Raw genomic sequence first — 25,602 nt, 5'->3', positions numbered from 1 at the left:
TGTGATTGGTCCTCCGGCCACACCGTTCTCCGTGGTCGGGCAGTGGTGTGGTGATGCAGTCACCCCCCGCCCTGGGATCCGATGCAGTCAGTCCTCCGTTTTCACATAACCCTCAATTTTGTGTAACAACTTCACCTCTGAAGCCAAAGCACATGGGTAAGTGAGGAATTGATGTGTTGCTTCACACAGCAGCACAGGTGAGCCTGGAATGCATTATCCTACAGGAGGGAAGCCAGGCACAGAGACCACATGCATGATCTCATGTATAGGAAGTGTCCGGGGTAGGCAAATGGATACACATAGAAAGTGGATCAGTGGTTGCCAGGAGCGGGCAGGGACAGGGACTGGACAGTGACCGCTAATGGATACGAGGGTTGTTCTTAGAGAGAAAAGAAATACCATAGACCTAGATAGTGCTGGTATTTGTGCTGTGTTGTGAGTATATTAAATGCCAATGAATTATTCATTTAAAAAAAATGGCTATTTTTATGTTATGTGAATAGTACCTCAATTTTATTTTTTAAAGAGCAGTAACAGTGGTCATTTCTAGGCCCTGGTCCTCAGAGACCAGCATGTGAGGCTCCTTTGAATGAAGCCCCTTCTGTGATTCATGAAGGTATTGGAGGCCATTTGAGGAAGCACACAATTTTTTAAAAAGTGTTCATCTAATCGCAGAATACTGCTAGAATCCAAGACTGATCTAGAACAACCACAACAAATGGGAACGTGCATGTGTCAGTGTCTTTAAAAATCCATTTTGTGATATTAGTTTAGAATTAAATGTATTCCAGTTATATTAAACCCCAGTTTTATTTAGATTAAGGAAGGAGTAGCCAAGTTGTGGTACTAACCCTGAGGCCACACCTCGCTAGTGGTGGGAGTCCCCCGGCCGCTCAGAGCGAGAGATGGGCAGTGTCCTCCCATTCAGCTTGCATCCTCGGAAACCCCCTGGAGCGGTCAGCTCCGAGTCCGTCGTGACTGGACGGCCAGCAGCCAGTGTGAAGGCTGCGGAAGGGAGAGCCCAGGGCCCGCAGATGGACACAGTGACTGTGACAGCTCCCTGGAGCGTGGCAGACGTCAGGACAGTGCCGAGCGTTGTGCCGTCCTAGCTGCTCTTAACCAAAGCCCCGAGTCACTTTGCAACAAGGATGCCACCGGGTAGTTGGCTTCAGGAACTGGACTCGGGGCCGTGTTTGACCCCTGGGGTCCCTGTACAGAGTTCACAAGGGAGGCTGAGAGGTTATGAGCTGGTCTTTGGCTGATGACTAAGGCTTGGGGTTACATGGTCACTTGAATCTTTTGCTGGTGATGCAGAGGGCCGATCCTCAGGTCCAGATGGCTCTGAAGGCCAAATGGTGGCCAGGGCCCCAAACCACACTGGCTTGGTGGAGACAGCAGGTGACGTGGTGTCCATTAACATCCCAGCCATGGTGAGTCTTGCAGGGGTCGGGTACCTGCTCATTGGGGGAGGCTAGTCAATCTTCCTGGGTCTGCTGGTATGTGGGGCCTGCAGACACTGGAGGAAAAGCTGGGGCGCGAGCCTTAAAGGGGAGCGTGAGCCTCCACAGACAGGACCTCCACTTCGTGCTGAACATTAGCAACTACACATAATATGCCGGCCGATGGACAGACAGACGGTCCCGTTTTGGTCTTCTGGGGGGGTATGGCAGAGAGCCACGAAGCCTCCTGTAGTGAAGACATCGAGTCAGAGTCACGTCCGGCGCTGGGGAGGGAGAAGTGTCCTCAGGAAGAGTGACTATGGGAAAGCAGCCGTCTGGTGTAGAGGGTGAACTCTGACGCTGCATGACCAAGCGTTTGAGGAGTGAGACTGACTTTTATGAAGATGAGGGAAGAGAGCTGGCAAGAACCCACTGGGGAGTGGGGTGGGCAGGTGGCATGGCCCCGTAGAAATCAGTGAGGGTTCAAGCTGAGTCCAGCCTGTCCTCTGCAGACCTAGAAGGTGGGGACACCACGGCTCGGTCTGAGGAGAAGCCAGAGTTCAGGAGACTTGGGCAGAAGGGAATCTTCACCGGGTTGCTCAACTAGCTTTTGTTGGCAATGGCCAGTAAGGACGAGCATTCGCTTAGGAAGCAGAGGCCGCCTGGCTTTGTTACAAGTGACCAAGGGTGGCCCTGAGTCTTATCTGAGTGGCTCAGCAAAGGCAGGGTCTTTGCAGTAAACCATGCTCCAGAACCTAAGAGTAGGGGAACGTCCTGACTTCATTCCTGATTCTCGGGCCAGCTGTCCTGTCCAGCGTGGCAGCCATCGCCTTGTGACTGGCGTGACCAGGACACTGAACGTCGAGCTGGGCATCGTTTGGGTGAAGTTGGGGGTTAATTGGCGCTTGTGACCGGGGGCCCCAGGCTGAGCATCTCGCTGGCCCTCCCGGGAGGGGTGTGAGAGGCGGTGGTCTCCGGGGTCTCCCAGCCTGCACTCCTGCCCCACTGGGAGGCTGGGCCTGGGAGCATGCGTGCTCCGTGTGCTGGAGCCTGCAAGCTGCGGCAAGCACTGTGGGCAGGCGTCGTTCCGCACGTTCCAGTCACGCCTCCCTGCAAGGGGCGCGCTCCAGGACGGCTCACGGCTTCAGCGTAGCCCCGCTTCCCAGGCCTGAGAGCGGCAGGGCCACCTCTGCGGAGGGAGCAATTACCAGAGCGATGGCGGGCGTTGCCCAGGTAACGTCCCTTCCCCAGCACGCAGAGAGGGTGATGGAGTGGCTGGCCCTCCCACTCGGGCGGCAGATGCCTCTGTGCTCCGGCTGCTCCCGGCTTAGTCACGGATGGTGGGAGCCCTCCCGAGCCCTGCCCGCCCTGGACGGCTCACCCCCAGGATTTGGTAGGTGATAACATTCAGAGCTGTTGTTTAGCTCAGAGCAGGGCTAAATATAAATATGGTCTCCTGGAATAGTCACAGCCAGCCTTGGATGATAGTTCTTCCTATCTCACTTTACAGTTGAAGAGGCTAAGGCACAAGTGGAGGCTGGGGGGCAGAAGTTGTGTGTTCAGTGCCTGCCGTCTGTAGCAGATGAATGGCTGGGTCAGTGGATTGACGGTGAGTGTTGTAGACATATGGATCGATCGGTGGCTGGACAGATGGGTAGACAGGGATGGATGGATGGATGGATGAATGGTAAGTTGAATAGACAAATGGACTGATGGATGCAGAGATGGGTGGATAATCATGGATTAGAGGGATGGATGGTGGGTGGATGGACAAATGGTCTGACAGATAATTGGATGAATGATTAAGTGGATAGGCAGATGGATGGATGGAAGGGAGGGAGGGAGGAGTGATGGATGGTAAAACTGATGGTGGGCAGATGGTTAGGCACACGGTGGATGGATAGATGGACAGACAGGTAAACAAATGGGATATGACAGATGACTGAGTGAATGATTAGGTGAATGGACTGATGAATGGTTAGGCAGATAAATAGATTTGTCGACAGGCAGATAAATAGATTTGTCGACAGACAGACAGACAGACACATGGTTGAAGGATGGATGGGTAAGCAGGTAGACAGCCAGATTAATGAATGAAGGAGAGCCTCTATTTGAGTAAGTCTGCTGATTGCAAAGCCTATGTTTTTGCTACTTAAACTATACACTATACTGCCTTTGATGGCGTTCTCTGCCTCCCCGGTTGGAATTTTTTTTAAAAAAAAGACTTAATTGAGGTATAATTTACATGCTGTAAAAGCACCCATTGTAAGTGCACAGTTAGGTTATTTTAATGGATTTTATAGAGTTGTGCAACCCTCGCCACAATCCAGTGTTCTAACTGTTCCTTCACCCCGGTAGTCCCCCTGTGTGGGTCCCTGGTCCCTGGTCCCTGCCCGGCCCAGGCAGTGGCTGGTCCACATCCTGACTCCCATCAGCCGGCCTTCCAAACAGTCTGTAAAGGGAATTGTGTAACGCGCGGTGTCGTGCATGTGATTCCTCCCATTCTGCAGAACAGCCTGTGAGGTCTGCCCATGTTGTCGCAGTCGGGAGTAGGTCTTCCGTTTTTATTGCTGCCTATGTTTCTGTTGTGTGGATGTACCACTTTCTTGTCAATCCATTCGTCAGTCAGCGGACGTTGTTTCTAGTCTGGGGCTGTTGAGAATAATGTGGCTGTGGACACTTGTGTAGGGGTCTTTGTGGGGGCATGCATAGTCATTTCTCTTGTATTGATTCCCAAGAGCATTAATTTGCATTTAACTTTTGAAGAAACTGCAAAAGCGTGTTTCCAAAGTGCTGTGCCGTTTTACGTTCCCACCTGTGGCGCACAGCTGTCCTGGTCAGTGCTTGTTGTCTTTGTGCTTATGGCTCATCTAATGGGTGCAGAGGGAGCCCTGGTGGCCTATCGGGTAAGGAATTGTGCTGCTAAACCAGAGGCAGGCGGTTCGAATTCCACAGCTGGTCTGTGGAAGAAAGAGGGACGGTCTGCTTCCAGTCTGACTGGTTGGCAGTGACTTGAGTTGAGTGGGTGTGAAGTGGTGTCTCCTGGGTTTGATCTGATTTCTTTGGTGATGATGTTGTGGAGTACCATGGTCAGAACCAACCCCTCACTGACCCTCCAGCAGTCCTTCAGAGGAAGTTAATTGCACTGGAGCTGACTGCCTATCCTTCTCCCATGGAGCAGCTGGTGGATTTGAACCACTTGCTTTTGGGACTGCAGCACAGCTTCTTACCACTAGGCCACCAGAGCTCCCTGATGATGTTAGATAAACTTTTTAAATTATTACCATTTATTATTCTCCATTTTAATTGTTTTGTTGTTTTTGTTGTTAAGCTATAATAGAACATAGACATTCACCAGCCTGACAGGAAACTGTCAACAAATACCTAGTACATAATCCCATGAATTTTTTTTTTCTTACATTTTTAAATTATTATTTGAGTGAAAACTTAGAGATCAAATTGATTTCTAATTCCCTTCAACCACTCATAACACATTTTGTTTCCTAACATGAGTTGCCGTCCTCCAAATGTTACCTTATGATTCCCACCCCCTCAAGGTGGTTCTTATTTCCATTCATCCTTCTGTCCGTCCCCTTCCTGCTGTCTGTGCTTTCTTCCTGGGAAGATGCTGCCCTTCTGATCTTGTAGGCGTGACTGTTGTAAGACGTGTGCTCTTCCTGAGAGTGTACTGCCCATTTCATAGGCCTGTTCGACCGCATTTGAGCCGTAAGGACACGGAAGGGGTGACAAGAGGTGTAGACTCGATGGTTCCACCAGTTTCTGTCAGAGCAGTAAACCTCTCCTTTCCATGATTCTGAGACTGTCCTCGGACCCACTCTCTCGGACCGTCCACCGTGGTCCATCTTAGAGCGGTCAGCAGCGGTGGCTGGGCACTGTCTAGTTCTACTGGTCTCAGGGACGTTGAGCATTTTTGTGCTTGGACACCAATGCTGGATTTTGACCTTTGAAGCCAGGAATCAGGTCGGCAAACTCCTAGAGGAACAGATGTAAATATTTTGGGTTTCGCGGGACACATTCCGTTCTTGTCACATACCCGTCTTTGTTTGTTTTCACAACCTGTTACAGAAAGGGAAGCCATCCTTGGCTCAGTCATGCAGAAACCATCTTGGGCAGATTTGACACATATGCTTGTAGTTTGCCGACCCGTTTTAAGCCAGACCTCTCTGTGAAACACCCAGGCCTCCCTTGCCCACCCACCAGGCCTCTGTCAACCCCTGCTTCAAGGACTCCTGTGGCCTGGCGGGGGTCCTCTGCTGGACGGTCAGCAGGCCACCCCTGCTGCCTTGGCGGGATGTAGTTATCAGGAAGAGGGCTTTCTGGGAACTGGGCTCCTGGGAGCTTTGGGAATCAGGATTCTGAGGTGTCCCTGTCCCCGTCCCGATCACTGACCCCATTCCACCATGATTCATCTCCTGATGGGCTCAGGGAAGCTCCTGGCTGAAGCACAGCAGTTTATCACGTGAAGGAAAGCCTGACCCTGTTGATCTAGATGCACCTTCCTCTCCCCACAGGCTGGTCCCAGGCTCAGTACCTCCCCTCCCCCACCCTGCCACCCAAACGTGGCGGCTCAGGCCTCACCTACTGCTCCCCTGGCCCCTCGCAGACTCCCTGGTCCTCCCAGTGTCATCTGGCCTCTGGATCTCAGAGCAGGCCTTGGTGCGCTCACTCTCCCCCCCAGCCCGTCTCTCCACCCCCCTCAGTACGGTCTCCTGTGGTACAGTGAGGACTTGGGGCCCAGCCATTCTGAGGCCTGGATTGTACCTAACTTTGGGCTCGTCACCTCCCCTCACCAGGCCAGGGGGTTCTTATACCTAAGCGAGGACCCCGGTCTGCGACCACTGATGCAGCATCTGGCCTGGACACAGAGCCCAGCTCCCTCACCCCCGAGGGGGACGTCTGCCGCGCTCCCCAGCTGGAGTGAGCCCCCGTTGCCAGCTGTGCCAGCCCTCCTGCTGCCCTTGCTGTGGTGCTCTATGAGGCCTTCTCTCCCCTAGGAAGCCCGGGGGCGCAGTGGGTGCGGCTTTGGGCTGCTAGAGGGAGGGTCTGCAGTTAGAACCCCCCAGCTGCCCATGCAGCCATCTGCTTCCTAAAGATTTCTAGCCGTGGAAGCCTGTGGTCAGTGCTCCTCTGTCCTGCAGCACCGCTGTGAGTCAGAACCGGCTCAGTGCCAGTGATAGTGACAGTGGGTTTCCCTTCCCCGCCCCCGCCCCCCACGGACGTTTCCAGCCTTGTCTAGGGGTCTGACCCTGCGGTAGATACGCAGGTTAGGGTTACCGTGAGGACGACATCCCACTGGGACTTAACATAGTGCCTGCCATGCAGCACGTGCTCATTAAATCCTCGCCTCATCGTAACCACTGGGGCCTCGGCCTTGGACCGTGACCTCAATAAACAGTCCCCCACGGGCACCTCCCATGCCAAAACGTGGGCACTCGCGGGAGAGCCGTGTCCCTCCACACTCTGAGGACGTGGCCGCGCTGGTGGGTGTGGAAACTGGCTCCCCAACGTAAGGCCTCAGCTGGGCCCCGTTTTGTCTCTAAGTTTGGGTGACTGTTATCGAAGGAGGGCAGGAAACTACCCCACACCACGGGTCACGTCCTGCCAAGTCCACACCTGCAGGTGAATTGGACTAAGGCAGCCCACATAATAATACTGCCGGTTCTTCTGGGAGCAGGATTCGCGGGTGGCCTCCACACGTGTCCCGCCTGGTGCTTCCTGGTGTGGCTTTGAGCTGTCGTAGTGACCATGCTTCAGCCCAGCAAAAACAGTGAAGCCGTTAGCCTTTCTCAGGGACCTTGCCCGCAGCTCCTCAGAGGGCATTCACTAGCCCGCATACAGGCCCGCGATCGGCTCCGGCCGGGCGCAGGCCCGGGATCGGCTCCGGCCGGGCGCAGGCCCGGGATCGGCTCCGGCCGGGCGCAGGCCCGGGATCAGCCGGGTGGGGAGCTGTAAGTTTCTTGAGGACTTAGTGTGTGGTGGGGTTTGCGGTCATAAAGACGCTGTTGTCTTAATACAGACTAAAACCACAGCCTCTGTGAATGAGGGAGCATTTGTCTTCCGGATGCGGCCAGGTTCATCTCGGACGCTTGGCTAAGGCGGGCCCTCTGGCTCTCGGTGCCCGGCAGGGTGGCCTCACTGATGGTGACGGGGAGACCGCTGGCCTCACCTCCTGAGGAGCCCCAGCAGACTGTGGACATCACGTCGTTAAAGTTGTGACATACAACACGTGCCCTCATCGCCCAGCAGCACCCTTGCTGGGTGGCTGTAGGTCAGCACCAACTCCTAGTGACCCCACAACAATGGAGCTGACCACTGGCCTGCCCCGTGCCGCCCCCTGTGCTGTGGTGCCCGGGACGTTCCACCACGTGGAGGCCCTGCCCTCCACCTTCAGCGTGACGGCCTTTCCCCAGGACTCGCGCCTCCTGACAGCATGTGCGAAGTTTGTGAGACGAAGTCTCACCTTCCTAACCTCCAAACAGCGCCTGGTCGCATGTCCTCCAGAACAGACCCGTGCGTTCTTTTGAATTCTGTACTCCTCGCCTGCACCCCAGTTCAAAGGCATCAGTTCTGTGGTCCTCTTCATTTCCCAGTTTTCATCAGCATTCTCAACCTTTACCGACCAGCCATCCCGAGTGGGATTGCTGTGAATTTCTTCCAGTCCTTAAGGGTTCAGAATTATTAGCAGGCCCCCGTTTCTGGCCTTTCCCCTCCCATTCCAGCTGACGAAAAGCGTGACACGTTTGCTTCAGGAGCGCCCTGCTGGTTCCCTGAGAACGTAATGTGTCCCGTGCCTGATGTGGACTTGTTGAAAGGCAGAGTAAGATCGGCTGAGAGCGCTAGGGGAGTGCAGGAGGAAAGAGAAGGGAGAGGAGGGTGACTGGGAATAAGAGAAGAGGCAGCTCCGGTGCTGGTTTTCTTAGGAGGATCCCACGTGAGGAGGGAAGGTCTTCAGACCCTCCTGGAGTAGGGGAACTGTGGGGGCGATGGTGATGAGGGTCCATGAAGCTCCAGAAGCGTGAGGACCACCGGGACGGGGAGGGAATGCAATGCCATCTGTGTCGTCGCAGGATGTAACTGAGGTCCCCGGACAGTCTTTCCAAGGACCAGTCTGGGAACAGCATTTCCTCTGTTGGTGTGGCCTGTTCTCTCTGCACTGTCCTGTGTTAGTGACTGTACAGTGTGGACCACATGAGGCCGGATGTGTAGGGGTCCCTGGGCTCCAGGCCCCCACCTTGGAGAAGAGCAGAATGGCGCTGAGCGGGTGAGACCCTGCGGGGGCACCAGGTCTGCCCACCGCCTGCTTTCTACAGCACCACGGTGCTCCGTGCAGCCAGGGTAGCGGTTCCGCGTGGTGAGGACCCGGCTTGGCTGTCAGTTTTGGTAGAGTGGGTTCCACCTCAAGGCAGCCGAGTGTAACGAAACAATGCCAGCCTGCGCCGCCTTCACGGTCGGTGACGTGTTCCAGGCCGCTGTTAGGGTGTATCTCAAGTGCCTTTGTGCCTCGCGCGCTCCTGTCAGCTTTTACAGCCTCCAAAACTCTGCAGGGCAGTTCTGTTCTATCCCTGAGTCCAAAGCTTCTCAGTGACAGCAGATCCCATGGTCGGGGACACCCTGGCCTTCCCTGTAGCCGGCAGTGTTCGTGAAGGTCTCTAACGCTTTCACTGACTAGCCCTCCCAACTCGATCACCAGTCCTTTTCTTCTGGAAGCTCTCCTGGAGCCTGGGGATGACCCCAGCGGGTGTAGCCTCCATTGTCACGCTTTCTCAGTGAGTCAGAACCAGCTCCTAGCTGACCCTGCAGCAGGTTCTCAGGCTAGACATCATACAGGAGGAGATTACCCTTCTCTCCTGCTCCCGGCCACTGGTGGAGTCTACTTACTAGAGAGGCACTGCCTTTGGGGTAACGTAACCCCCTACAGACTCTGCCACCCGCAATCCATCTTTGCGGCCTTAACATAAACTGCTTTCTCTCAAAGCTGCTCTTTAGGCTTGGGGTCCCACGGCCACTCTGTATCTCTGAGCTCAGAAAGGAGACCTGGGTCAGAGGACCCAGGTGGCCTGCCAGCTGCCGTGTGAGCCTCGGGGACCAGTGGGGGACCACAGCTCCTCCCCTCCTCCTTCCCTCATTCAGACTTTGGCTCAGAGATTGTGACATGTCACCCCAGCTGGCTGCTGGCACAGTGACACTAAAATTAGGCTTTCCCCAAGGAGCGGCACTCTTAACGAAGGCAGGCGTGCGTCCCGCTAGGAGAGGCTCCCAGGCTGGCCGGGAAGCGGGCGGGAGGGAGCGGTGGCTGGGACCTCCGCCTACAGAGGGCCTCAGTTTCCGTGATGTCAGAGAGGCGGACCCAGCAGCCTCAGATCCTGTCTGCGCCCCGGCCCCACACTCTGTAGTTGTGGACACGCCAGGGCGCTGGAGCAGAGCTGAGGGGCCCCGTCCCTGCCAGGTGGGTGCTGTGTGCTCCGCTCCCTTTCCCAGGGACCCTTCTGAACTTGATCCCCATCAACCACAGCCCCACTCTCAGGGGCACCTCTTCGGGTCAGAATGAGTGGAAGCAGCACCTTTCTCTAAATAGGGGCCCTTTCTGAGCCTGTAGGTGTTTGCTCTTCAGATATGTGGACTGTACAGGTTTGCAGAGCATGGCGTCTGCAGGCAGCCTTGAAATCCATGGCGTCTGAGTTGGTGGAAACTGTGAGAGATGGTCGGCCATGGACTCGCCGTGGCTCGGGGCTGGGGTGGGCCGTCTTCTCTCTCACACCACAGGCTTCTGATGGGGGAAGACAATGGGCCAGCTTGCCGCTTTTCGGGGCCTCCCCCACACCCCAGATTCTCGAAGTATCTCAGTCTCCCTCCAGACCCTTCTGTAACACATCCCTTTTTCCTCTTGTCTCGCCAGAAAAAGATTTACAAGTACAAGAAAGTCCTGAGCAACCCCAGCCGCTGGGAAGTGGTCTTGAAGGAGATCCGCACTCTAGTGGACATGGCCCTCACGTCCCCCCTGCAGGACGACTCCATCAACCAGGCCCCGCTGGAGATCGTGTCCAAACTGCTGTCTGAGGTAACATGCCGGCCGTTTCCGCTGCCCCCTCGCCCCGGCCAGCACCATGCCCTTCACAGTTGTGGTCTGCGTGGTGGCCACGCTGCCTCGGGCCGTGAGTGGGCTCCTCCCGCTTCCCCAGTGGGTCATCTGCGACTCACAGCCACCCTGTGTGTCCCGTGGGGTTTTTAGTGGCTGGCTCTCACAGCCAGGATGCCAGGAATTTGTTCCGAGGCACTTCTGGGTCCCTCAGAGCATTTTGCCTTTTGATGAGCGGCCGCGTGTCCAGGGTTTGCATTCCCCAGGAGGGGAGGGGAGGCAGAGAGAGACAGATGATTTACTTCAGTCTGTTGAGACTTGACCGAAAAAAATTGTAATGGTTGTGGGGGCGGTGGGGGTGGTGGGGAGTTATAGTGGAGTAAACCGAAGCCCAGAAAGCTAAGTTTCTTGGCCAAGGCCACCCAGACAAGCCTGGGTGTGAGCTGAGGTCAGCGTATTCAGGTGGTATCAGTTCTGTTGCTAGAGGCTGTGTAGCAGGTAAGGAACCTCAATGGCACAGTGCGTAACTTGTTGGCTGCTAACCAGAAGGCCGGTAGTTTGAATGCACCAGCTCCTCCAACAGAGAAAGACGACGTGCTCTCCTCCCATAAAGATTTACAGCCTGGGAACTCCAGGAGTGAGTCACCAAGAAGAGAAATTGGCCTAGCAGCGTGAATATTTACATGGGAATGAGGCCTCCAGTGGTGCTGTGATTAAAGCACTTGGCTGCTGCCCAAAAAGTTGCTGGTTTGACTCCTCCAGCTGCTCTGTGGGGGAATGAGGAGGTGGGCTTCCTGCTCCCGTAAAGATTTCCAGCCCTGGTAGAGGGTCACAGGAGGCAGAGTCCCTTGGAAGGCTGTGGGTCGGCCCGCGTTTGCTGCCCCTGAAGGAGCATGTTACAGGGCAGACACTGAAAACATCTGATTCCTCTTCAGTTCTTTACACCCTGCTGTCCTCTTCCTGGGAGGTACCTCCATGCCAAGACCCCAGCGCCCTTCTCGGTCTTGTCTCTAGATCCCCTCTGAGCAGTCCAGAGAGAGTTACAGGTGCTGTGAGCCCACCTTACAGGACGAGAAACTGAGGCTCCCCGGAGCTGGGGCTTGCCCCAGGTCACATGACTAGCCAGCTAGGAGTGCGGTGCGCTGGACTCCACCCCACCTGAAGGCCCACTTGCCTGCTTGCTGGCCCTGCCTTCCTGGGGGTTCGCATCGGTGTAACGCATGCTCGGTGCCCTGTGGTGGCCCAGTGGTAGAATGCTTGCCTTCTGTACAGGAGACGTGGGTTCAGTTCCCGCCCGGTGCTCCTCACTTGTGGTCGCCATTCATCCTCAGTGGAGGCTTGAATGCACAGATGACTCTAAACCGGTTTCAGCAGAGCTTCCAGACTTGAATCAGCCCGCTTTTGAATCAATTCCAGCCTCCCTGCAGGACAGCGTAAAAGGGCCCCGTAGGGTGTCCAGCGCTGTGAACTTTACAGAAACAGACGGCCTCATTTTTATCCCTTGAGGAGCTAGTGGATTTGAATTGCCAGTGTTACGATTAGCAGCCAGACGCCTGCTGTCAGTGTCACTAGAGCTCTTTAAGAAAAATTCGGGAAAAAGGCCTAGAGATTTGCTTCTGGGACTCAGGCCGTGGGGACCCTGTGGGTCGGGGTGTGCACGGGCACGGGGTCAGCTTGAATGACTCCAAAGATGGTGTTGCAGGGTCTTTGAGAGACAGATGCACCATTTTCCTAACCTTCTCCCCTCTCCCTCCGCTCTCCCTGTGCGTCCCCTAGAACACGAACTTGACCACCCAGGAGCACGAGAACATCATCGTGGTAAGTGAGACTCTCTCCCCATCCCCCCAGCTCCCCCCACTCCCCACCACGTCCCGCTCAGTCTATCCAGGAAGCTCCAATCACACACCATCAGCTCATAGCCCTTACTTGGGGGTTCGGGCTTCTCCTTCACACCAGACATCTCTTCCTCCTGCCTTGAATCTCAGGGGGATGGGGGATGTAATTACCAGTCTTTGAGGTTTCCAGCAAAATGCATGTTACCCGCCTCCTCGTGCGCCTGCCGCCAGCTGTGAGGGCTTGAGATGGCAGAGCCCATGTACGTGGAGTTCCGTGTCTCCTAGCTGCTCCACAGCTAGAACCTGGGCTCGGCTCCCTCCGATAAGGAAAGGGAGACCATGCTTTCCGGGACTCGGTTAGGATGTACGCACGTCCAGGGTGCACTGGCTTCCCCGGTGAACTGAACCCTGAAATGTGTGGGAGAGAAGATGGAAATGGAGTGACTTGCACTCCGTGCAATAGGTCTGAGCTCCCAGGGAACTGAGCCAGTCCTGTCCCCAAGGAACTCATCATCTATTCTGGGAGGCCCAGCGTGATCCCAGAAGAGAGAGTGTGTGGAATCCAGAGGGCACGGTGATGAACTCCGCCAGGAGAAGCCAGAGGCAATGAGTTCTGAGCTGGGTTTTGAAGGATCAATAGGAGTTCTCTCAGTGGTGAGACAGGAAGTAAAATGTGCAGAGGTACAAAGATGTGGGTAGCTGAGAGACAGGCCAGAAATGGACGTGAGACAGAGACATGGAAGTGACATGTGACCCAAGAGGCCCCTCAGCCCACGAGACCTGCCCGGGTGCGTCCCCTGAGCTGAATCAGTCTGCTGAGTCCTGGAAACCCAGGCTGGAGACTCAGCCCTTCACTTACTGGGCCCTGTGTCCTCAGAGGTGGTGAGCTTCGGGCAGGCACTGGACGGCATAGCACTTAGGACATTCTGGGTCTCGGGGGCTGCAAACAAAGAGGTGCTTCTTCCCATGTTGCCCCCTGAGCTCCTGTGCCTTTGCCCACAAGAGCAGGGCAAGAAAACAGCCTGGGCTCTGCCGGCCCCTACCACTGCCTCCTGTGGTGTCATCATAATTAGTTGTTCAACACCTGGGTGGTCCAAGCTCTGGTCTCCTTTCTCTGGTGGCCTACTGGCAAGAAGCTGCGCTGTTATTTCAAAGGCATGCAGTTCTAATCCACCAAATCCTCCACTGGAGAAGGAGGGACAATCTCCTCCTGCACCAGTCGGACCTGATTCGGCGGTACACAACAAGAAAATGAAAACAAAAGCAACAAAAAAAATGAAAGATGTACTGCTGGGCAAGTCGTGTGCCCTCTTGGTGAGGAGTTTACTGTAGATTGGCAATACCTGGCAGATCAACAAATAACATGAGATTAGTGGAGGGTGTTAGGGAGGCTCAGAGGGCAGGCACTTAACCTCCTGCCAGGGAGGATGACGGAGGGCTTCCTGGAGGAGGTGACAGAAGGAAACCTGAAAGGCTGGATGCTCCAGATAAAGGCATTGTGCTGGGTGAGGCCGCCCATGCAGGGTTAGTGGGGAGACTGACTGGCAGAGCCGGGGAGGGAGCGTGGGATCTGGGAAAGGCATGGACATCCTCCTCTCCCACTTTGGTGTCCCCCATGGACCTCTGCCCCAGAAGGAGGGTGAGAGCTTTGGATTTAGGATGATCCTGGGAGAGAAACTATGAGCTGAGAACTGCAGGCTGCATCTCCCCAGTTCACTTGACTGAGGCAGCCCCTTCACTGGACCGGACTGAGGGCCCACCTCAGCAGGGGTGCCTGAGAACAGCAAGGCCTTTGATCTCCCCTCGGCCCCGTCTTAGCCTGCGTTGTTACAGTGATGGTGGTTCTTGTGAAATCTTCTGTAGCCGCTGCTCACCCAGCAGTTACTACATGCTTTGAGGTGACCTGTTGCCCCAGTCTTCTCCCAGGGGTGCCTGGGTTTTCATGCACCCGCCCTGTGCTGACCTCCAGTTGGTTTTCTCCATCTGGTCAGCCAGTGTCCTTGCCATTGGTGGTCACTGGCGGGTGGCAGCTGGTGGTCCCTAAGGTTCAGACATCCTTGATCCCCCCCAGGCGTTACCAGGGGGTCAGCGGGATGCCCAGGTCAGCCAGGTCAGGGCCGGCGTCCAGACCGTGGCTTGGGTGTGCAGTGTTACTGAACATCATGAGAGATACTTATTTTTATTTCTGCAAGTATTTTGTGGGATTCTTTTCATCTTAAGAACTTTTCCTCAGTGTCCTCTTTCAGAGCCATGGTTATTTTCACAGTGAAGACATAAACAGACAACTGTTTTATCTGTTTCTTACAGTGATGATGGGAGGCTGGGTGTTATTCTACCTTTTCTGCCGCTTACAAACAGGTCTTTCCCTGGCAGCCTCGCTCTAGAGACTGCTGGCATTTGAAGTCGATGTTCCTTGCATTGTAGGCTGTTGAGAGGATCCCAGGACCCCTCTCAGGAAGTTCTGATAGCCTCCCCTCCACCAGACATGACAGGAATGTGTTTGGTTGGTTTTTTTTTTAACAGAAATGTTTTTACACTTTGCGAACGAGCCTCCTGGTTGAGAACGACTGACTAGCCTCCTCCTTCCAGTGGTGCTAGGATCCTGTCCGTTTAACCTGACAGCTGTCCAGGTTCTTTCCAGTTACCTTCATGCTGTGGACCTCACCCTCCTCCTCTGTAAAAAGAAAATTCTGAGAGTCTTCCCTTATGGAGCTGCTGTGTCATAGGAGCTACAGCAGAAAGCCAGGCTCCAAGAGAGACTCTACAAACGTGTATTTATCCTGGTTACTCTGTTCTTTAAAAATTATTATTATTACACAGATCTGTTTTATAAATCCTCACCCAAGTCACAATATAAACTAGAAAGAAGAAAAATTACTACTCAGTGACCTCCCTGACCCTCTGTCTCTTCATCTGTGCAAACGGACATAACTCACGTCTGACCTCACATAATTGTCAGGGGGTTCAAATGAGATCAGAGCCGTGAAAACAGTGAGATCACGCTCGGCGGCCGCTGTGGGAACTGTGCTTCTGTCCACTCCTTTAGCTTCTGACTCACTGCCTGGAAGAGGGGCCCCGGTGTGCAGGGGACTCGAGGGGCCACACCCCGCACAGGATCCCGCTGAGCCGGCCCCTCAGCGTGGTTTGGTGAGTGGCACTGGCTGCCCAGGCAGCGGTCCATAGGTAGGGTGAGGGCAGAGCCAGTGTTTGACCAGGCTGGCCACCTCAGGAGAGCTTGGCCCTGGACTGCATTACGGGAAGGGGTCACAGACGACCCCACAAGCCCTGCAGCCTGGCACTGAGATCCAGGCGAGCTTGCCACACCTGGGCCTGGGGCTCGCTCACTGGTTTTCATCTTGTTTGTGTGACCTGCTAAGTGTGGTTGTTGCCCCTGGACTGGGCAGGTGTCTCCTGGGTATGTGGAAAGACCGCTTTGTGTAATAGAACAGTGAGAAACTCAGGCTTTGAGTCACTCAGACGCGGGTTCAGATCCCAGCCTTGCCAGTTTCTAGTAAGTCACCGTGATAACACGTAATCTCTCTCACCCTCCATTTCTCCATCCATGAAATGGGCCATTCCAGTGGCCTCCCCAGCAGGGTATGAAGACGTAGTACAATACGGCGTGAGCGCAGAGCGAGACTCGCAGGGACCGACTCTTGTAATGCTCACAGGGTTGTGTTAGTGTTGTGCTGTCAGTAGCAGTGTAATTGTTGGCCCACGTAGGGACTTGGAGAGGACAGCTGGCCTGTCCTTATGGTCACCCGAGAGCCCCTGCCCACGCTTTCCCACCAGAACTGTACAGCCCTCTGTGGTGGTGTCAGAGACGCACCACATTCAGACAAGAGTCCTTCCTGAGACACCCCCACCCCCACCTTGTGACAGTGGCAGTGTCCCAAACCTGACACTCTAAAACTTCTAGAATGTTCTTTCATCAGGTCCTCCCAACAGTCCTGTAAATGAGCAGCTCTGATGTCCCTGTGTTAGAGGCTAGAAGGAGAGGCTCCAGAGAGGCTGAGCTGCTGACCTGAGGTCACACATCATGCCAGTCTGGCCCTGTGTCCATATGGCTAATAGGGAAAATGTGAACTCAGTACAGGCCTTAAATACCCAAGCCGGGGCTGAATGGGAGCTGGCCCTGTCCCCAGAGGCTGCCAGCCAGGATCTGGACACATCTTTGCGTGTCCTGTCTTTCAAGGTCAGGGAAGGATGCTGATGGTGGACAGTAGGTCAGCACAGATGTACAGCTAACCTCCTCCATGCATGAAACGTGGTGCGTGACTGGGCCCTGTGTCCCCAGGGCTTAGTGTGAGACGCTGACCCATGTTACCTTGTCCATGTCATACCTGGGATGCCCAAGGTATACACATCCTTTGGCCAGGGGCTGCTGGCCTGCAGAGAACGCAGTGGGCATCATAGGATTACAGATCACAAAGCCATGAACGTGACCATGTGCATCCCTGGACTGGATGCAGACAGGTCTTATTTTACATCTTTCTCAAAAACCCAAAGTTCTTGGCCACCCCATGTTGAGCAAGCCTCTCGGCACCGCCTGTCCAGCAGCGTGTGCTCCCTGCGCTGCCCTCTGTCCTCTTTTGGTCATTCTGGGTCTTTCAGGCTTTTTCATCAGACCACTGCACTCTGACCAACCACAGTAGCATAAACATGACTTGTATACACTGGGAGGTAGGAAAATGCGTGTGACTCAGTGTTCTAGCAGTCACTTGGCTGTCGGGTCTGGAAACAGACGTGCAGTATTCCCAGGGTCTTCCCCGATGGGAGGGAAATTCAGAGCTTTTCTCATCCTCTCAGAAGACATGACCCCCAGAAAGGCAGGGGCCCTGGCCAAGTTGGGGTGTGCCCGGCGAGGCCTTACCACCACGCTTGCTTTCTTTCAGGCCATCGCTCCTTTGCTGGAGAACAACCACCCACCACCAGATCTCTGTGAATTCTTCTGCAAGGTGCGTGGCGCCCGGGGCCGGGGACAGTCCACAGCAGCCCAGGGCCTGCACCCTCCCCGCCAGCGAGGGACGTCAGACCAGGGCCCCAGCTGTCCAGCAGAATAGCTGCTGACCACCTTGGGGACAGTTTGCGGTCCATCTGCTGGGTGCTGACGTCAGAGCTGGTTATTATTACCCAAGGCTTCTTGAGCTGATGGGGGAGGGGGGGAGGGGAGGGGGAAGCAGGCAGGCAGTGGAGTGCCAGGTGAACTCGTGGGGATCGGGGCCTCCCGTGGGGTCCCCACAGGGCACAGTACACACTACACGTCCGGCACAGCCCATGACGTATTCATGGGACTGCTCACACCTCATGGCCTGAGGCTGCTTCTCGCTGCACACGCACCTGTGCAGTCCTGTGTCACAGCCTGGGTTGTGCGCGCGCACACACACACACACTGACCCACACACACACACACACACATACCCTGTGGCTGACCCCCACACATGCCTGTACTGTACGCGCACACACCCACACCCCTGGGCTATAGCCACACACACCTGGGCTGCACTCCACACACATCCTTCCCTTTCGCTGATTTTCTGCCATAACCTGTTGTCTTTGGAAAGACAGGTGGCCTCCAGTGTGCCCTGTCCCAGCTCCCGTGGGCACATGCGAGTGGGGCCCTGGCCGCCTTCCACTTAGAACACCTTTTAGGAATGTATACGTTCTATACCAGCGAGACAGTCACGTGGGTGACAAGCAGGACCCAAACGTGGTAGGAAGGATTGTACTGTTGGGGGGATGAGTGGCCTTTTTCTCTTTAACACGCGCATTCAGGCAGGAATGTACAGGCCAGTGAGCAGGAGGTTCAAATCCACCAGCTACTCTGTAGAAGGACGAACCGTCTTCTCAACAGTTTACAGCCTCTGTACACAGACTGCACAGTCAGCTCTGAGTTGGTTCCGGGTCGACAGCAGTGAGGCTGTTCATCGCTGGGCGGCCCCTCGGGGTTTCCGCCTGTCCAGTTAGGAAAACAGCCAAGTGGAAGGAGCTGTCTTTAGTTCATACCCCCGATAGATTTCTCTGCTGAAGTTATTAAAATGAGGAAGGGGGGCCCACACAGCTCCTGCTGAGGTTTCCTCTGTGTCTGCAGGCCACCCCCACCCATCAGCCTACCCAGAGGATTTGAGGGGAGCCAGGCCAACCCCCTCTGTCCACGCCTGGCCTTTCTTGCCACGGCCTGAAGCCTGTAGCCCCAAGATCTGAGGACAGTTTGTTTATCTTGGATTTCCCAAGGGGGCCCTGATTTTTTATATCCCAGGCCCGCTCTCCTCATCCAGTGGTTGGAAACTCGGCTCCTCAGGGGCCAGGCGGTTGTGAGAGTGTGCAGGATGCGGGAAGGGGAGGGCCTCAGCTGGCGGCTCTGCCAAAAGGCGTTCAACTCCTGCTTCTTAAGAAGAACAGAAACCAAGCCACACCCACCACCTCAGCACAGTCCTGCAGGACGGAGAACCGCCTGTTGAGTGTCCAAGGAAACAGCCAAATCTTTCAGTCACAGAGTGCCTGGTGGCTTCGGGCTCCTGACCTTTCCATTAACACTCCAGTGCCTTAACCCCTGCACTACCAAGATGTCCCAGTAAGTGCCCAGCCGCCAGAGTACGTCTGTACTGCACCCTGCTGGGTCATCAGAGTGAACAGTGGAAGGGTCACAGAATCTCTTGACAGTCTCTGTCTAAATCCTGACAAACTCCTAAGCCAGTTGGCATGAGTTTGACGTGCTGAGTGTCAGAGTAGAGCCCATGGTAATATACTCCACAGGATTCTGAGGGGGTGGGTTTCTAAAAGTGGCTTGCCAGGCCTTTCTTCTGAGGCACCGCTAGGCAGACTGATTCCTCCAATCTTTACATTAACAGTGGGGACATTAACTGTGTGTATGACGCAGGTGCTTCATCTGCACCTGAAACCCCTGGAGTTCTCGTGCCCTTTTTGAGAAAAGACACCTCTCAAATCAAGGACTGTGAGTCTTGATTCTACCGAAACTGAGTTATGTTAAATAAGAGTGCTGTTGGCACAAACTTGTCTGTCTGACTGAAAGGAATCCTGAAGTTAAAACAAGATACAAACAAAAAAGCCCCATCCCTGCCTATGCCTCTTGGGAAAAGCTATGCAGGTGTGCGGTGGGACCCAGGTGGCACTGCAGGGTCACTGCCCCTGACCTCTTCAGACCCCAGCACCCATGGCTGGCCACAGGTTTCCACACTGACCACGTCCTCCTCTCCTCCCAGCACTGCAGAGAGCGGCCGCGGTCCATGGTGGTCATCGAGGTGTTCACCCCCGTGGTCCAGAGAATCCTGAAGCATAACATGGTGAGTTCCCCCAGCCCTGGCCAGGGAGCCACAGCAGACATCACTAGTCGGTTCAGCGGGTTTGGTGCACTGATAGCAGGCATCACTAGTCAATTTGGGCACACTCACGGCAGACATCATTCACTGATCACAGCACTCTTCTAGCAGACATCACTAATTGATTTCAGCACTCCCGCAGAGCCCCCAGGCATTCTGGAATCTTTCTCAGCGTGGCTGTGTTCCAGGGTGGATCGCACTGATAGCGTTGCAAACCCTGAACTCTGCCCCAAGTGATCACAAGGCCTGAACCCATTATTGCTTATTTTAAGGTCTTCCTTGACCTGGGGCCTCCCCAGAGGGCAGGACTTCCACTTCCTCCACAACCTTTCAGTTTCAGTTTCGGTCCTTGAATAGCGCCATCTGAGCCCAGAGGAGGTACTGGGTGTCCCCTTCACAGCTCAGTGCTGCAGAACCCACACCTCAGCAGAGTCAGGGACCCAGACATTTTGAACATTCCACGTAGTCAGTAAACTGTTTTAATAAGGGTCCTGTGGGGCCATGTGACCTTAAAGGCGTTGGGACAGTCTCCTGGACCTTGCCCATGGAGCTGGCCCGTACAGCTGGCCTTGTATTTGGTTAGTTTTATGGGCCAGGAGTGTCAGCCCGGTAAGAATTACTTGGATTGAGATCAGAACACCTCCAAGGCCAGTCCAGAATTCATAATCCCAGCCGAGACCTGGTGGAGACGGGACCTCGGCACGGGTGCACACACTTCACTTTCAGAGCCCACCCCTAAGTGTTTACGGGTCGGGACGCTGTAAAGCATCTTGGCCCAGCTTCGCTCCTGACGGCAGCCAATCACAAGCCATGAGCTGGTTGGGTTGGGACTGCAGACAGGGCTGGAGCTCTGCGGACAAGGGCCTGAGCTCTGGTCACTTGATTACAGCCTCCGGACACCTCATGAAATGTCTTCAGTGTGCCTGGGGTTCACCCTCTGCACACACACCCTCGGGTACCGAGGAGTCAGCTAGGCTTGGCCATCGGGGTGGGTCCTGGTTAGAGTGTACCAGCCAGCTGCCAGCCCGCTACCTGCTGGAGTGATGGGAAAGGTGGGGACGGTGGCTCTTCTCACCCATGCCAGTGCCTTTCATAAGAAGACACTTGAAACTTAGGGAAATCCGATACAGTTCTTGAATTTGGGAGTTTCCTCTTGGGTCCCATTTCATGGAGGACCAAACTGAAGCTTAAAGAAGTTTTAAGTCTCAAAGAATATCCCTCTCTGGACCAAAGTAAGAGAAATAAAGAGGTGCAGTCTTTCCTGGGGTCCCCTTGGGGATTCAGTCCAAATAGGTCATTTAACTACACCCCTGTGTGTACCCCTGGGCCTCATGCGCCTCACTGGAGTACTCTTCTTGGGACAGAGAGGCAAGAAGCTGTGCCTGGTTCTAGACCACTCAGTGATCTGCCCTTGGAGCCGCTGAGGGGAGTAACCTCCCACTCCCCAAGGAGAGAAAATGTTCTCACCAGTGTCCCGGGGCCGCCAGACCCCTTCCAAGGAAATGCCCGTGTTTGCTCAGGGAAGACAGAAAAGGACGCTGCATTTGTCTGTGGCAGAACTCGGGCGGGCGCACTTTTCATGGTGTGAAACCCTGCAGGTGACAGAGGCCTCAGAGCCCAGCTGCTCTGTGCTTCTCCAGGTTAGAGTCCTGACATCAGGACTGTTTATAAGCAGGTTTGAGAGATGGGCTGGGTCTCGGGGGGCTGGTGGGTGAGTACCCAGCGAGTGTCCCTCACTCCCTGCTGTTCTGGGGAGCAGGGCCAGGACGCTGCTTGATGTTGCTCCTGCCGTCACGTTTGCGGTGCAGCCCTGGGCTCGTTCACAAGATGCCTGCGACCCGAGCTGGACGCACACAAGGCTTGTTCGCTCTCCAGGGCCGTGCCGCCTTCTCAGGAGTTCTGAGCAGCCCTCTTCCTGAAGGGCTGAGGGGGGTCCTGCCACTGATTGTTCTCTAAAGTGCCAGGAAGACCCCTTGTCCAGAACATTCCAGGTCTCCATGAGCAGCCACCACAGGCCTTGAGCACAGGTGTGACGCAGAAAGTCGAGGGCTCCCCACATCGCTGCCCACACCCCTGTCCACACCCATCCACACACCTGTGTTTACACCGCTGTGTGTACACCCCTGTGCACACCACTGTCCACCCCAGCGACAGTGCAGGTCTGCCCCGCATCCCCTCTCCAGGCCACGTCTGCGGTGCCCCCAACCCTTGCCCTCTCCTCTCGTCACAGGACTTTGGAAAGTGCCCACGATTGAGGCTGTTTACTCAGGAGTACATCCTTGCCTTGAACGAGCTCAATGCGGGGATGGAAGTGGTGAAGAAGTTCATTCAGAGGTAGGGCCCCTCCCCGAGCCCACCTCTGGTCTACAGTTGACTTACCTGGGCCCTGGAGACACTGGGAGGGACATTTGCATGAGGAGTTGTGACCCTCAGTGTCCCTCGTGGAGGAGGGGCAGCCCAGGAGACTGAGGGTAGAGGGCTCAGTGCTTCGGCTTGGCCACTCAGCTAGATGTGAGCCCACCATGTGGGTGCCTGCAGCTCTGCTCCTGCTGCTGGCGGGGGGCGGGCCAGCAGCCACGTCAGCCCCTCACCCTGCCCTCCACTTTCCTTCCAGCATGCACGGCCCCACGGGGCACTGCCCTCACCCCCGGGTCCTGCCCAACCTGGTGGCCGTGTGCCTGGCTGCCATCTATTCCTGCTATGAAGAGTTCATCAACAGGTCAGTGAAGGGGTCACTGGACCTCTCGGGACACCTTGGTGCTCAGGGAGGAACGGAGTGTGCATGGTCCAGTGTGTGCGTGCACGTCTGTGTTCACGTGCGTGCATGTGTACCAGTGTGTGTGTGTGTGTGTGTTTATGTGTGTGCTCACATGAGTGTATGTGAGTGTGTGTACATGTCTGTGCTCACGGTGTGTGTGTGTGTGTGTGTGTGTGTGTGTGTACGTGTCTGTGTACACGTGAGTGTATGTGTACCAGCGTGTTTGGTGCATGGATGGTGACATTTATTCCCCTTTCATGGTGCCCGTAGCTTGTCGCCCACGGTTTGTGCATATGTATCAAGCGCCAGAACGCTCCTTGGCGGCACAGGTCATCTCTCATACTGGACGTGTAGCTAGGCGAGGTTGTTCTTTGGGAGGATGGACGGCCAGCCAAGGGGAGGAAGACCCCCCCAGGGAGATGGGTTGACAGAGGGTCTGGGACAGTGGGCTCTCGGGGCAGATGATGGCTGGCATAGGACGGGGCCAGGTCTGCAGGGTCGCTGTGAGTGATACTCGGATCGACAGCGCCTGGCAGCAGCACCGGGCGCCTCAGCAGGACGGGCCGAGGAGTGGCCACTCCCTGGCTCAGGCACAGTGGCTGTGAGGTTGCCACAGGCCAGGCTGGGTTCCGTTTGTTTTTCCTGGGGTTGTGATGGGTCAGAGCCTGCATCGAGCGGTGTCCTCGAGCACCCGTGTGTGCCGGGCACAGGTAGACACCGGGAGCAAGCGAGGCCCCAGCTTCCCTGCCCTCATGGAGCGTCCACTCTACTGTATGTTCAAGAACGTATGCCACCTGCGTCAAGTGGTGAGAAAACAGGAATGGAGACAGGCAGGGAGCCCCCAGTTCAAATCCTGACGCCAGGATTCGGGTGCAGGAGCTCTTAGGGAGGTGAGTGCGGGAGGGAGGACGGCCTGCTGGAGTTGGGCAGCACACAACCTGCACAGTTGTCCAAGGCGTCCCTCAGGCCGCTGTGGTCACTGACTGAAGCAGCAGGCCTCCCCCGGCTCCGAGGAGCGTGCAGAGCCCAGGCGCCTCCTCCTCCCCCAGCTCCCCCCTGAGCCTGCTCCGAGGACACCAGGGCTGAGATGGGCAGGAGCAGAAATGACACCTTGCAGGATTCCCCGCGTCTCCAGGGCCCTGTCGGCCACCTTCCAGCTGGGTTTCCCTGACTGAACAGGAAGCACACCAAGGAGCTGGGAGATCTCAGCCCCAGCCCAGGCTCCGTCCTGGGAATTCTGCCCCCTGAGAAGGTCAGCAGTGGACTGGAGGACAGAACAGAGACGCTGGCCCTGGTCCCCCTCCTCCTGCACATGGCCCCGCTGTACGAGTCTGTCATAGGACAGGCATTGAACTGCCGGTGGGTTTCCAAGGCTGTAAATCTTTGCAGAGGCAGACTGTTGGAGATTTCTAGCACAGGGCAGCTGGGCACTTAGCTGTGTGCACCAGGCCCCTTTCGTAAGCTCTAAACCAGAAGCCAAATGCGTGCTGTTGAGTGATTCTCACGACCGGGCACATACAGGGCAGTGACGCTGCCACGAGCTTTATAACGTGTGCCTCTTGCTCCAGCAGAGCAGCTGCTGAGTTCAAACCACTGACCGTTCACGTGGCAGCCAAGTGCTTGACCCCTGTGCCACCAGGACTCCCATGTTTACATGGGGCCTTACACCCCCGATCTGCTGTCAAGTCAGGCCTGACTCAGCGGCTCTCCCTCATAAACCTCAGACCGTAAACCTGGAGCGAGGTGACTGCCCGTCTCTCCCCCAGAGCAGCTGTTGGATTCTAACCTCTGACCTCTCAGCAGCACAACACGTAACACACTGCGCCACCACCAACACGGCAGGCCCCGTCCCGCTCCTGCAGGGCTCTGGGTTCTTCACTGAGAGACATGGCCATGAGCACGGATGGCAGCATTGTCTGTAAGGGCCAGAGTGTACGTCCAGCGGCGGGAGAGTGGATAGAGAACATGTGGCCTCTTGCCAGTCAGGTGTCCGCATGGCAGTGAGAGTGACTGAGCCAGTCCTGTGCAGAAGCTCCGGGCAGGTCTCACACACGTCCGGACACCGAGCAGGAGAGGCCCGCTCTGAAAGACGTGTCCTGGGTGACTCATGTGGGTGAAGTTCAAGTGCAGGTTGTGCTGTGACGGTAGAGACCATGGAGTGGTTCCTGGAACCTTCCGGATTCCTGGAAGTGTATCATATCTCAGAATAGAGCACGCCTTCTCATGGGGGTGATCTTGTTCCCCGGGGATAGTCAGCAGGGCCCTGAGACCTGCCCCCTCGGGTGTCCGTGGTGTAAGTCGTTAGGAATGCCTCTTCTTTCTTGGTGGGATCAGCTGGTGGCTTCAAACTGCTGACCTTTTGGTTCACAGCTGGACGATCTACAGTGCCACTAGGGCTCCTGTGGGTGCATGGTGATGACAGTAGGTCAGTGCATTTTGTAAGTCCAGCCAGCAGGGCGACCGGAGCAGCTCCCACAGTCATGGCAGGAGCGTCTGTACCTCAGGAACAGGCACGTAGCCATGCGACAACAGCCCAGCCCCACCCCCCAGCCAGAGTCGACCTCAGTGCACAGCGAGCACCCCTCACTGGGCTTCCACAGACACAGATCCTTACGGGAGCATGCTGCCCGTCTTCCTCCCAAGAAGGAGCTGGTAGATGCAAACCACTGACCTTTTGTATACTGGTCAGCAGTCCAACTCATAACACACCATGCCACCGGGGTCATTGCGCTGCAAACCAAGGCCTCATTGTTCCAGACAGCTGGTCGACATTTATCAGCAGACCGCTGGTCGTATTTCAATCTGTAAAAACAGAAGTGATAACAGTACCCCAGCCGTGCTCGCTGCAGGGCTGACTTAACTGGGACAGGCTGAGGCCTTCCATCGGGCTATTTTAAATCCCTCGGGCGTCTAATGTGCAGTCCGAGATGAGGGCCCCTGCTCTGGGGTACTTCCCGAAGACATCATGCTTGCAAAAGTGGAGGGTCGGCATGAGAAAGAAGCAGCCTCAAGAAGATGAATTGACACCACAGATGCAGCAATAGACTTGAGTGTGGCAGGGATGGACGGTGCAGGAGGGGGGGATGGACGGCGCAGGAAGGAGGGGGGATGGACGGCGCAGGAAGGAGGGGGG

The 25,602-nt window shown here is 55.6% G+C and overlaps 1 protein-coding gene across 1 annotated transcript in view; it reads left to right on the top strand.

Moving 5' to 3' along the window:
• The window catches only part of CMIP (c-Maf inducing protein), a 205,301-nt gene that overhangs the window by 152,827 nt on the left and 26,872 nt on the right, over positions 1-25,602 (top strand). The window contains exons 4-9 of the mRNA XM_006888807.1: positions 10,357-10,518; positions 12,313-12,354; positions 17,267-17,329; positions 19,595-19,675; positions 21,942-22,045; positions 22,326-22,430. Of these exons, the coding sequence (XP_006888869.1) occupies positions 10,357-10,518; positions 12,313-12,354; positions 17,267-17,329; positions 19,595-19,675; positions 21,942-22,045; positions 22,326-22,430 (557 nt within the window). The remainder of the gene's footprint in view (positions 1-10,356; positions 10,519-12,312; positions 12,355-17,266; positions 17,330-19,594; positions 19,676-21,941; positions 22,046-22,325; positions 22,431-25,602) is intronic.

The sequence above is a fragment of the Elephantulus edwardii genome, unplaced genomic scaffold (assembly GCF_000299155.1).
Source record: "Elephantulus edwardii isolate Elephantulus edwardi_28Jun2011 unplaced genomic scaffold, EleEdw1.0 scaffold00072, whole genome shotgun sequence".
In the NCBI taxonomy this organism is placed as follows: domain Eukaryota; kingdom Metazoa; phylum Chordata; class Mammalia; order Macroscelidea; family Macroscelididae; genus Elephantulus; species Elephantulus edwardii.
The sequence above is the reverse complement of the archived record's forward strand: the minus strand, read 5'-3'. Positions and strand labels throughout refer to the sequence as shown.